Source organism: Garra rufa, chromosome 6 (assembly GCF_049309525.1).
Source record: "Garra rufa chromosome 6, GarRuf1.0, whole genome shotgun sequence".
Lineage (NCBI taxonomy): Eukaryota > Metazoa > Chordata > Actinopteri > Cypriniformes > Cyprinidae > Garra > Garra rufa.
Genome location: NC_133366.1, coordinates 11,005,301 through 11,018,717, shown reverse-complemented (window position 1 = coordinate 11,018,717; position 13,417 = coordinate 11,005,301). Strand labels below are relative to the sequence as shown.

The following is a 13,417-nucleotide window of genomic DNA, read 5'->3' as shown; positions in this document are numbered from 1 at the left end:
ATATATATATATATATATATATATATATATATATATATAAAATATGATAAAAAAATATAATTCTAAAAGATCTTGATTGTTTCTTTTTTTATGAAGTAAATGCAAGAATAACTTTTATATTTTGTATCAGTCATCATTGTATTGCATTGTATTGCATATTTTGCCCTCAACAATATTTTGGGGAATTTAAATATCTTAATAAGACATATTATTGGAGGATATAGAGTGACAACTGATGTTTATATACATGTTATTTAGATCTTATTGATTTACATGACAACTATCAGAATTTTAACTTACTTTTTGGTCATAAAAATAACACCTGCATCAAACTGAATATTTTTGCTCAATTTTAAAAGCCTTTTGTACCAAATATGACACTTAACAAAAACAAAAACATATGTAAATCTTTTATTTAATTGTATCTAAAGGTTAAATAAACTGACTTTTTTTGATGTCAACCTTTTCAGGTTTAAATTTGTCTCCAATTGTATAACTGAACAATAATTGAGATCTCATTTGTGATTTTGCTTTGCTGCGGACTATAGGAAGTATATTATGTTCAATCTCCAGCTGTCGTCACAGTTCCATGGCAGTCCATAAATACAGAGCTCTTACTGTGAGTACAGCAGCCTGCAGGTCCTCCACCCTCTGCTCCAGGTGAGCTCTCTCGCTGATGGCTGTCTCCTGAGAGATCTGAGGCGACGTGCAGTTCAAAGGGAACACACATACACTCAGCAGGCTAAAAAAAGCACATCTCTCTCCTGGTATTATCGCTCTGCTCCCCAGTGAGATGACTCAATTTATTACTGTACTCTAGTGCGTAAGTGATTTTCCTTTAGTACTCCTAAATAACATCTTCATAAGCTGGATACAAGCAAACATGAATGCATACAAATATGATACAGCACATATATAGAGATCAGGCTGTTTCTCGTACCTTGAGTCTCTCTCTCAGACTGTCTCTTTCTGTGGTCATGCGGTTGAGGTCTACTATGGCCTCGTCCCGTTCGGTCTCCACTCGTTTCAGGATGCTCTGAGCGGTCACACTGCTCTTGGGCCCTCGCGTGGCTTTTGACATCATGACCTCCCGCCGAAGAGCTGCTATCTCCTCTTGAGCCTGCAGAGGGAGTCAGGGCACATATGAGCCACATTGTTTAGTAAGATACTGGTGATATATTGGTCAGTGCTTTCTTTCTGGGTAAGAAAAATATTGTGTAAAAAAAAAATGTGAAAATACGTTGTATTTCCAAAATTAATTAATTATGAATGTATTTTTATTATATACACTACCAGTTAAAAGTTTTTGAACAGTAGTCTCTTATGCTCATTAAACCTGCATTTATTTGATACAGCAAAAACAGTAAAATTTAGAATTTCTATTTGAATACATTTTAAAATGTAATTGTAAACAATGTAAGTGATAATAAAGACATTTATTAGGTTGCTAAAGATTTCTAATTTAGATAAATGCTGTTCTTCTGAACTTTCTAATCATCAAAGAAACCTCAAAAAATTCTACTCAGATGCTTTCAACATAATAATAATAATAATAAATGTTCTTTGAGCAGCAAATCAGAACATTAGAATGATTTCTGAACGATCATATGACTATGGTAATGATACTAAAAATTCAGCTTTGAAATTACAGGAATAAATTACATTTTAAAATATATTCAAATAGAAAACAGTTATTTTAAAATTTTTAAATATTTCAAACTTATAAACTTATAATAAATATCTAAATATATATTAATTTGTTCTAAACAAATGTGATGCATGTACTAAAAACTATCATGCTAAATATTAAATTAATATTGTTTTATTAAGTTAATATTAATATTAGAATTGTTTTTACTTTATACAGTTATTGTAATTAAGCCAAAATAATTTATTAAAATACTACTACTAATAAAATATATAAATATAATCATTTGACCAAAAGGATGCAAAATTAAATGCAAAAGATATATAAAAATATATAGGCTATATTGTTTTATTAATTTAAATAAAAGAAATGAATACTGTAATACTTTTACTGTACACTGTTATTGTAATGAAATCAGAACAAATTAACATAAGCTGGCAAATAATACTATTAATAAAATACATTAATATTATAATTTGACCAAAAATAAGCTAAATTTGGTACAAAATAGATATAAAAATATATAGGCTATATTGCTAATATTGGTAAAATTTTAAATAATATAAAATTAAACAATTGTTTTTACTGTAATCAGAACAAATTATTAAAATTTGATGTATGTAGTAAATATATGCTACAATATTAAATAAATATTGTTTTATATAAATGCAATATTGAAATTAATATAAAATTAAATTATTGTTTTTACTGTATATTGTTAGTATAATAAAGCCAAAACGAATTAATAAAATATAACCTGTCAAGTACTACTAATAAATATATAACTATATGTAAAAAAAAAAAAAAAATCATAATCATAAAAATCATAAAATAATAATAGATTATAAATGTAAATTATAATATTTTAATTATTTAAAAAATAATTTTTCAAAATCTTTTATTGTCTGTACCTCAGTAACATGAAATTGAAAGGTAAATATCAGTCACTCAGAATTACCAAGGTTTGTTTTTTTTTGTTTTTTGGTTGAAAGAACACAAATTCTGGACGTTTTGGTGTTGCATACCTGCTGGTAGTGCATTCTGGTCTTGTCCCGTTCAGCTGTGAGCACTTTAACATTGGCCTGGATCTCTGAGAGGTGCCGCTCGTGCCTCTCCAACATGTTTTGCAGTTCATCTCTTTCTCGTAACACCCTCATTAGCTCTGAATCGTACGTGCCACCCTTTAAAAAGAGACACATAAAAAAGAAATTAGCAGGATTTTAAAAAATAATTTCACTGATATGACTGCAATGATGACTTAGTAGTACTTTAACAGGTGACTGTCTAGTGGGACTACGGTGGGTAGATGCCCCCTTGATAGGGCTGGTAGAGCGACGGGCCCTCAGCATCCTCCTCAGTGCCTCGACCTCGTCAGCTGAATCAGAATATTGAGAAATATGAGGAATATTGAGTAAATGTGAGGAACATGAACATTTGGAGACTTGCATATATGGCCTAAATCTCACCTAAACCTCCAGTTCACAAATTTCAGGCTCTAAAATCCAGTTTTGACGGTTTCTTGGCGACACCTGTTGGATATACTGTGTTAAAACAACCAACAAAAAGCAAAACTTCAATAAAACAAAGTAAAAATGGCATCTTTGGAGCATCCTGTCTCTCACAAGTCAGTTGACTAAATTAAATGTTTTGCCAGTCATTAGTTTAAGCTCTAATTAGGGCATTTATTTTGTAAAGTTACTTAATTCTCCACAGGAAACTATCATTTTGAGTATTGAGAGCTATACATTTCAATAAAGCATCACTATATTGACATGTTCATACAGAAACGTAGTATTTCGATTTACTAAAAACAAAATTTCTCAAGCAAAATGTATACAAAAAAACAACAACGCCGACACCTGTTGTCATGGCAACTGAAATACTACGTTTGCACGTCACTGAAAATGCGTCCTATGCAAACTTTATACTTGATTTTCTTTCTATTTTAACATTTTAATGATTACTGATAATTGTTGCAAGCCACAACATGCACTAAAAGTTGTATTATTGGCACTAATACCAATACATTTGTACCCTGGCACATAAAATCATTCACACGAAAAAATAACTGTACGTTACATTTAAACCTCGCAATTGATAAAAGCTGCAAATACGTTCTGTTTTCATAAAAGACAACGTTGAAGACAAAGCACTGTTTGTGTAAATTAGCTTGTGTTACCTCTCGTAGTGGTTCTTGCAAATGAAAACGAGCGTGTTGAAGTAAATCTCAACACGTTAAAGCTCTTTACCCGGAGGGATAAACATCAGCATTGACCAATCACAAAACAGTATTTAACTGTCAATCAAGATATTTAGAGAGATGGCAACCAATCAGAACTCTTTCTCCCGTCGTTTGCGTCCGTTGCCTTGACTACAAGTTGTGGACGCTCAAGTCCAGTAGTTTCGGAGATTAAGCAATGAAGCGGAACCGGGTGAAATAAGTATAAAATTAAACAAAAGTATTGTATAGTATGAGAAAATATAAATATAATGGTTAAAATGGCGTATGAACTAAAACAAACAGTTTAAATAAATAAAACGATACATTTATTAGTTTTATGCGAGCTGTGTTCATCAGTTATACATTGTAAACCTTAAAAGTAAATTGTACAATGATTTTTCGAAACTCTAAATAAATGGAGTACGTTAAATAAAAAAGATAAAGAAAAAAAGTTCAGTTTATGCACTTCAGAATTTCGCGTTTAATTAAATGTGTTACTTTTCGTATTTTTGTAATTGTTTGTGAAATACGTGACCCTGGGACCACAAAACCAGTCATAAGAGATTTATAAATGATCTGAAATCTGAATAAATAAGCTTTCCCTTGATGTATGGTTAGTTAGGATAGGTCCTGGAATCTGATTATAAAAATATTGAGAAAATCCTTTAAAGTTGCCCAAATTAAGTTCTTAGCAATGCATATGTGACCCTGGACCACAAAACCAGTCTTAAGTATCACAGGTATATTTTTAGGAATAGCCAACAATACACTGTATGAGTCAAAATTATCATTTTTTCTTTTATGCCAAAAATCATTAGGATAATAAGTAAAGATTATGTTCCATGAAGATATTTTGTAAATTTCCTACCATAAATATATAAAAACCTATTTTTTTATTAGTACTATGCATTGCTAAGAACTTAATTTGGACAACTTTAAAGGTGATTTTCTCAATCTTTAGATTTTTTTGCACCCTTAGATTGCAGATTTTCAAATAGTTGTATCTCAGCCAAATATTGTCCTATCAAACAAAACTTATTTATTTAGATTTCAGATGATGTATAAATCTCAGTTTGAAAGAAATCGACCCTTATAGCTGGTTTTGTGGTCCAGGGTTACATATTACTAATCAAAAATTAAGTTTTGAAAATATTTACGGCAGGAAATTTACAAAATATCTTCATGGAACATGATATTTTAATATCCTAATGAAAAATTAATAAAAAAAATAATAATTTTGACCCATACAATGTATTTTTGACTATTGCTACGAATATACCCATGCTACTTGTGATCCAGGGTCACATATAATGCAATTTCTTAGTAGAAAAATGTTTCTACACATTTTTCCCAGTATATTTGCATGAAGATAAACCAGTGTTGACATCCACGACGGCAGGCGCCAGTAAAGCGCAGGCGCGCGTCACCGAACCCCAGCGAAGAATTCGACGCTCCTCGTGAACGCGCACAGCGACACCACCAAATCCGCTAGATTAGAGGAGGCGCGCACACGGGAGGCGCATAGTTTCTCCTAACAAAAACTATTGTGCGTTTTCATGCGTTTGGTGCGGTTTTGTTTTTAACCCAGGACCGGAGGATGTACGACCTGTGAAGACTGCGATTGTACCGGAGATACAAACATTTTATCAGCCTCCTGTCAGACTATATTTAAAGAGAAAGAGAAACAACTAGATGTTTTTACGGATCAGATCCATGGAACTCCGAGGAACAACAACAACCTTATGACTTACCTCGAAAGAGCCAGACGCCGGATTTATTCAACTCAAGATCGCCTTTACACTACTGCACACAGTAGACTAATGCATTTCAGTGATTTATTTTTATTTTGAAAATATGATTTTTCTGGACTTCAGATCTCAGAGGAAATAATAGCTAGAATCAAGAATTTTCTTTGTCTGTGCATTATTGCATTGACATACTGATCACTGTATGATTGCTACTGGAACACATCAAGCTCTCCAATTATAACGCGCAAAGACGAACATGTCAACACTCAGACTATTTCCTAATTAGACAAGAGACTGAATAGTATTGAATTGCAATGGGAATGCAATAGCAGCTGCATTGATTTACGCCTGTTTAGACATTAATTGAAAGAAATCTCTCTTTGTTGAAAGAGACGTGTGGGATCTGGCTATGTCCTTCTTTAATTTCCGAAAGATCTTTAAATTGGGCGCAGAGAAGAAGAAGAAACAATATGAACACGTGCACAGAGACACAAATCCGGAGGAAATCTGGGAGATTGTGGGAGAACTGGGGGATGGAGCCTTTGGAAAGGTGTTCAAGGTAAAATAAAAACATTGAAATTGTTTAATCTTCCATTTCTGTAATAGTTTATATCTATTTTTTAATAGAATGTAGTGTTACTAGCATGTAATGCACATAGAATTAATTGTTCTATTGATATTTATCTATCTTGTACACAGACTATTGAAAGTAAAAAAGTATCAGAATTCTTTGAGATTTATGGTGTCACCACTCACATGACATCATCAGGCACATACCCCTGGTTGTCATTCACATGACCTCATCTTGTAGTGTCCAGTCTGCTTGATTGTTTTCTCGTCTTGTCCCCTTGAATGCTTTCTCTGTTATAAGGCTTAATGGTGCTTAGTTTGTTAGGATGGAGTGATCTGGAGATTACATTTAAGGCTGTGAACCTCTATACAAACATTAGAGAACTTCTTCATGCTTAAGTTGGTTATGATGGCAATGGTTTGTAAACAGTAGTTTATTTTAGTCAGATCTTTAATGATTAGTTGGATTGAGGTCTGGGGTTCGTAATCACAGTGTGGTTTTGTTTGCTGTCAGAATTCAAACAATGACTTTTTCCCACTTTCCTCATCTTCTGTTATTAGGACAAACAGACTCACCAGCTACAATCTGTTATAGAAACTATAATTATTAGTTTTTTAGACTGTGGCTGTAATTATTTTAGTAACCTTAAATCCTGGTCAGTTCAATTTTTTTTTTTTTTATTATAAACAGCATTTTATTTTAGATTAGTCTTCTTTTTGTTTTAACTGATATATTTTAAAAATACATATTATTTGTATTTTATTTAAACATTTTATTTGTATTACAAATACACTACCAGTCAAACGTTTTTGAACAGTATGATTTTTAATTGTTATTATGAAAAATAATACAGCAAGAAACAGTAAAATGTTGAATATTTTTACTATTTAAAATAACTGTTTTCTATTTGAGTATATTTTAAAATGTAATTTATTCCTGTGATTTGAAGGCAGCATTTTTAGCATCATTACTCCAGTAGATTTTTTTCAGGTTTCTTTGATGAATAGAAAGTTCAGAAGAACAGCATTTATCTGAAATAGAAATCTTTTGTAACATTATAAATGTCTTTACCATCACTTTTGATCAATGAATGTTTTGAAGAGTACAATGCATAATATTACAAAAGCTTTTTATTTCAAATAAATGCTTTGGATCTTTCTATTAATCAAAGAATCCTGAAAAAAATGTATTCAGACTGTTTTAAATATTGATCATAATAATAATAAACAATGTTTCTTGAACAGCAAACCAGCATATTAGAATGATTTCTGAAAAATCATGTGACACTGAAGACTGGAGTAATGATGCTAAAAATGTAGCTTTATTAACAATAATAAATTACATTTTATATTATATTTAAATAGAAAGCAGTTATTTAAAATAGTAAAAATATTTCACAATATTACTGCTTTTGCTGTATTTTGAATCAAATAAATGCAGGCTTGGTTAGCAGAAAAGGATTCTTTAAAAACATTAAAAGTCTTACTGTTCAAAAACCTTTGACTGGTAGTGTATATATTTGTAATAATTTTAAGTTTTCTGTTGTCAGATGTTTGAATTCTAAAAATAAACATCTTAATAACGCCAAATACATCAAAAGCAACCGCATCACATGGCAACACACAAAATACAATCAAAACCACTGCATGAAGCAATTGACAATCATCCTGCAATAAACAACAGACTTTGACCTGGTTAATTTTTCACTACTGAATCACGTTAGCTTCTAAATACCTTAGATTAACACTCATATATTGGCTTGAATTGTTCTGTGACCTTCATTGCTCAGCACTGCAGAAAGACTCATTACTATGAATGACATTGAATGGGATTTCTGTTGAATAGTACACTGCGTCACGCTGACTGCATGAGTCTAATTAGTAGTGTTTTCCTCCGATGTGCTTGTTTTGCTGGTTATTAAAAGAGATTTAGTGTTGAGTCATGCGTCGTCTACACACGTATTCACACCTCAAACATTTAGAAGGTCTATAATAAACTATAACCTAATATAAACAAACATAATCTGCTGTCATTACTGTCAACAGTTTGTCATTCTCATCACTAACAAAATATTTGTCTGCCAAAATAAGTGTCTGCCAACCTGTTGAATGTTACATTGTACACACCCTAAAAGGATTGTTTAACTAGACTAATATGGTTCATATTTTAGAGAGCTATGTATAAACAGACTTTTTCTTAAATATAGTCAAGCCTGAAATTATTCATACCTCTGGCAAATTCTGACGTAAAGTTACTTTTATTCAACCAGCAAGATTTTTTTTTATTAGAAATGACATAGACGTCTCCCGAGATAATAGGACGATGTACAAGAGGCATCAATGTGGAACTTTTTTTATTAACATTTTACAAAAAGTAGCATGTCCAAAATTATTCATACCCTTCTCAATAATCAATAGAAAAGCCTTTATTGGCTATTACAGCAATCAAATGCTTCCTATAATTGCTAACCAGCTTTTTGCATGTCTCCACTGGTTTTTTGCCCATTCATCTTTAGCGATAAGCTCCAACTCTTTCAGGTTGGAGGGTCTCCTTGCTGTCACCCTGATCTTTAGCTCCCTCCACAGATTCTCAATTGGATTTAAGTCAGGACTCTGTCTGGGCCACTGAAAAACGTTAATGTTTTTGTCTGCTAACCATTTTTTCTCCACTTTTGCTGTGTGTTTTGGGTCGTTGTCGTGCTGAAATGTCCACTGGTGCCTAGGTTTCTCTGCAGACTGCCTGATGTTGTTGTTGAGAATTTTGACGTATTGCTCCTTTTTCATGATGCCGTTTACTGTGATAAGGTTCCCTGGTCCACCGGCTAAAAAAAAAACTCCAGTGCGGAACGTCTTGTATTTTTTAATAATACTTTGCACTGTAGCCACTGAAACTTCAAAACATTTAGATATGGTCTTATAGCCCTTTCCCGACTTGTGAGCAGCCACAATGCGCAGCCGCAGGTCCTCGGTGAGCTCCTTTGTTTTAGCCATGACTGTCCACAAACCAACAGCAGAGAGCTTCTGTTAGGGCTGGGCGATTAATCGAAAAGTAATCGAAATCGACATTCAGAACCTATAATCGATCAAATTTTTCCAGGTCAATTATTTCAATTACTTTCCCTTTAAAAACACTACTGCGTGTGGAGTCAGGTGACCCCGCTCCGTTACGTTGCGTTATTCCGCCGACATGTCCATGGAGAGCTTAAGCAGTATTTATACAGTAAAAAGTATTTACAGGATATACAAGAGTAATTTTATTTAGAAGAGATACTGCTTATTTTCTACTTTTAATATTTATTATTATTTTATAAATAATTTATTTTGTTTCCAAAAGTGCAAATTATTTATTTTCACTAATTAAAAAAAAATGTGACTTTTCGTTTTAAGCAATGTGTGCTTTAATTTCAGTTGTTCAACACTGATGTTCAATAAATAATCATGGATAGTAGATAGTGTGTGCACCCTTCATTCAAAAATCTCTCACTTGAAAATATGTGCGCATATTTACTGTACAAAACTTGTCAGTGAACTATGAGGGCAAAAAAATTAATATTGTTTAAATATAATTAAATATAATTTTATTAATGAATAAAATAATCGTTCATTAATCGTAATCGGGTTAAAATGTTCAATTAATCGAGATTTTGATTTTAGGCCAAATCGCCCAGCCCTAGCTTCTGTTTTGATTTAGTTGATTAAAACAGCTGTTCCCAATGAATCAGGGTAATTAGGATGCTTTAGAACTACTTGGACTATTTGGAATGGTACAGAACTTTGGATTTTCCCATAGACTGTGACAGAATTTGCCAGGGGTATGAATAATTTCGGGCTTGACTGTAAATGACTGTAAATGTTTTTTTTTTTTCAGGCTCAAAACAAGCAGACAGGCATTTGTGCTGCTGCAAAGGTGATTGACACCAAAACTGAAGATGAGCTGGAGGATTACATGGTGGAGATTGAAATCTTGGCATCATGTGATCATCCCAATATTGTCAAGCTGCTTGACGCATTTTACTACGAGAGCAAACTGTGGGTGAGTGTGGATTTAGATTGTTTTCCACAGCAATAGTTTGGAATCTTTCTTTGATAAAAAAAAGTGATTTGGCCCATCTTGTTCAGTGATGCTAATATATGCTTCATATTGACTACTTAATACCCCTTGTTTTCTACAAGAAAAGATGGGGACAAAAGACATAGGAGACAACACTGCTTTCTTGTTGTCTCAAACCATTTCCTTCCTGCACAGTGGAAGTTTAAAACTAGGTTGAAGTGGCCTCAGACAGCTTTCAGGTCACTTCAGTCCAGCTTCACTTCATTAGAATCTTGGAGGTTCAAAAAATAAGGACATGTATTCAATTTTATTCCTTACTTTGAAATAAAGTTATGTATTTGAAGAAATTTTTCAATTTGATCAATGAGCCTGAATATTTTATTTTATTTTGTTTTATTTTATTTTGGCCAACAATTAATCACCATTAACATTTTCTTAAATATATACATGCATCTGTATTTGTGTATAAATACAGAGTGCACACACTAAAGTAGTTTACCATAAACTAATGGTACAAATGCTCAAAATAGCAAGATTCTTGATGCATGTGCATAAGTATATTGCCAGTCAAAAGTCTGGGGCTGGTAAGAATCTTTAAAAAGTCTAATGTGCACATGGGGTGCATTTATGTGATCAGAAATACATTAAAAACAGTAATATTGTAAAAAAAATGATGACATTTTGTAATAGAGTATTACCAATTTGATATATTTTAAAAACCTTTTTATTTTTGTGATGCAAAGCTGAATTTTCAGCATCATTACTCCAGTCTTCAAATGTTTTTTGAGATCCTTGAGAATTTAATTAATCTTTTGAAAAAATCGAACTGATGTCAAACATTTGAATGAGTAGTACAATGCACAATTAAATTTCGCTCAATTTTAAGTGAAATCGGTTTATTATTTACTTTGAATTTGACCTAGACATGTTCTTCAGATGTAATATGAGAGTTACCAGACAAAGCAAGTCTTAGAATCACAATATTCACTTCTGTCAAAGCATTTTCTCACAGTGAGAACAGGCATAAGTACTTAATTGTTATTGTGCCTAGGGATGCACCGATCCGGATCGGCCGATCCACTTGCGCGTTTTGTCAATAAAGCCGGTTCTGTAATCAGCGGTAAATGCCGTCAGGTGAGTGATTTCACGTTGAGCCATATATACTACACACAGCCGTTGTTCACAGACAAGATGCGCAAATCCATGTTCATTATCAGTGTGAATGTGCGCAGCTCGTCGGTAAACAACGGCTGTGTGTAGTATATATGGCTCAACGTGAAATCACACACCTGATGGCATTTACCGCTGATTACAGAACCGGCTTTACTGACAAAACGCGCAAGCAAGATCGGCCGATCCGGATCGGTGCATCCCTAATTGTGCCTCTCCTTCCTCTCAGTCAGTGCCTGTTTTCTTCATTTGCCTCTTTGTGTACTGAACAATGTGTACTGAAAGAGGTGTGCATATTTTACTGTGATCCTGTCATACACCAGGAAATAGACTGATATCAGCCTCGCCCATTTCCGTATGAAGAAGTAGGAGGGCTTTGATTTAGCTGTGATTTAAGAAATGTTTAAGCTAGATTATTCATCAGACATTTATGGCTTAAACATAGTAAATAACACATATGTATCAATATCAATAAAGCCATTCTGTAGTCTATGTGAATTAGTTTGCTCTAAATTTGATTATATGTTAGTAGAACAGAATCGATCACATCAATTTCAGATGCCACTTGGTGCAATTTTTAAGCGTTCACATACAAATTAGGGCCTCTCTATGTTGTATGAGGCTTAATACTGCCTTCTGTTATCCAGACAGTGGAATCAATGGGAATAAACAGAATCCTATACTTCAGAGTTGTAAAAGAATCCTCATCTTGTGTGTTGACTATGCCCATTGTAGTTCTCAGACTGAATGACCTCACTATGTGGGTTATTGTTGTTCTCATAGCTGCCAGTCTAAACCAACATCTCACCCACAACAGAACAGTGCTTGAGATGATGAATAACGCTGACTGTTTTATGTGCTGCATCAGTATGTACACAATAGTGTGAGAATCAGACATTAACGCTGTTTTAAAGCTTCTTAATTTTAATATAAACTACTAGTCAAAAGTTTTTGAACAGAAAGATTTATAAATATCATCTGCTCACCAAACCTGCATTTATTTGATCCAAAATACAGCAAAGCAGTAATATTACGATTTTGTTTTTTTAACTTTTTGAAATAACTGATTTCTATTTGTATAGGTTTTTAAATGCAATTTATTCCTTTGATCAAATCTAAATTTTCAGCATCATTAATCCAGTCTTCAGTGTCACATGATCCTTCAGAAGTCATTCTAATATGCTGATTTTAGCACGGATGCTTTAAATTGATGATAAAGACTTATATAATGTTACAGAAGATTTCTCTTTCGGATTATATGCTGTTCTTCTGAACTTTCTATTCATCAAAGAAACCTGACAAAATTCAGTTTGAAAACTTTAGCTGTTTTAAACATAATTACATTTTTGAACAGCGAATCAGAATAATAGAATGATTTCTGAAGGATCATATGACTGGGACAATGATGCTAAAAATGTAGCTTTGAAATCACAGGAATAGATTACATTTTAAAATATATTAAAATAGAAAGCCGTTATTTTAAAAAGTTAAAATATTTTTTGTACTGTACTTTGGACCAAATAAATGCAAGCTTGGTGAGCAGAAAAGACACAACAAATCTTACTGTTCTAAAACTTGACTGTATTTTAAAATGGGATTTATTTCTGTGATGCAAAGCTGAATTATCATCATCATTACATCAGTCTTCAGTGTCACATTATATACTGATTTGCTCCTTGAGAAACATTTTTTATTATTATCAGTGTTGAAAACAGCTTTATTTTTGTGAAAACTGTGATATTTTTTCACGATTCTTTGATGAATCTAAAGGTTAAAAGAGCAGCTTTTTAAAATCTTTTGTAACATTAGATCTTTTTATTATCTTTTTTTTTGGCAATGATTAATTCACAAAAATGCGATTTTTGCTCACCCTAAACGTTTGAATACTAGTGTACTTTTTCTAGTGCTATATACGATAGACTGCATGGGTCTGTATTTGTTACTGTAAATGTAACTGCTGTCAGATCAAGCTCAATGTTAACAGGGAATAAAGAAATAGAAACTTTTGG

The 13,417-nt window shown here is 32.6% G+C and overlaps 2 protein-coding genes across 2 annotated transcripts in view; one reads left to right on the top strand and one right to left on the bottom strand.

The window, feature by feature from the left end:
• Nucleotides 1-2,997, bottom strand: part of tsga10 (testis specific, 10) — a 15,868-nt gene extending 12,871 nt beyond the window's left edge. Inside the window, exons 1-4 of the mRNA XM_073842558.1 lie at nt 2,917-2,997; nt 2,674-2,829; nt 941-1,120; nt 619-696 (exon numbers count right to left, since the gene is read on the bottom strand). Of these exons, the coding sequence (XP_073698659.1) occupies nt 619-696; nt 941-1,120; nt 2,674-2,829; nt 2,917-2,997 (495 nt within the window). The remainder of the gene's footprint in view (nt 1-618; nt 697-940; nt 1,121-2,673; nt 2,830-2,916) is intronic.
• Nucleotides 2,998-5,379: 2,382 nt separating this feature from the next.
• slkb (STE20-like kinase b) overlaps nt 5,380-13,417 on the top strand; it is a 30,533-nt gene continuing 22,495 nt past the window's right edge. Inside the window, exons 1-2 of the mRNA XM_073841526.1 lie at nt 5,380-6,176; nt 10,056-10,220. Of these exons, the coding sequence (XP_073697627.1) occupies nt 6,027-6,176; nt 10,056-10,220 (315 nt within the window). The 5' untranslated portion in view covers nt 5,380-6,026. The remainder of the gene's footprint in view (nt 6,177-10,055; nt 10,221-13,417) is intronic.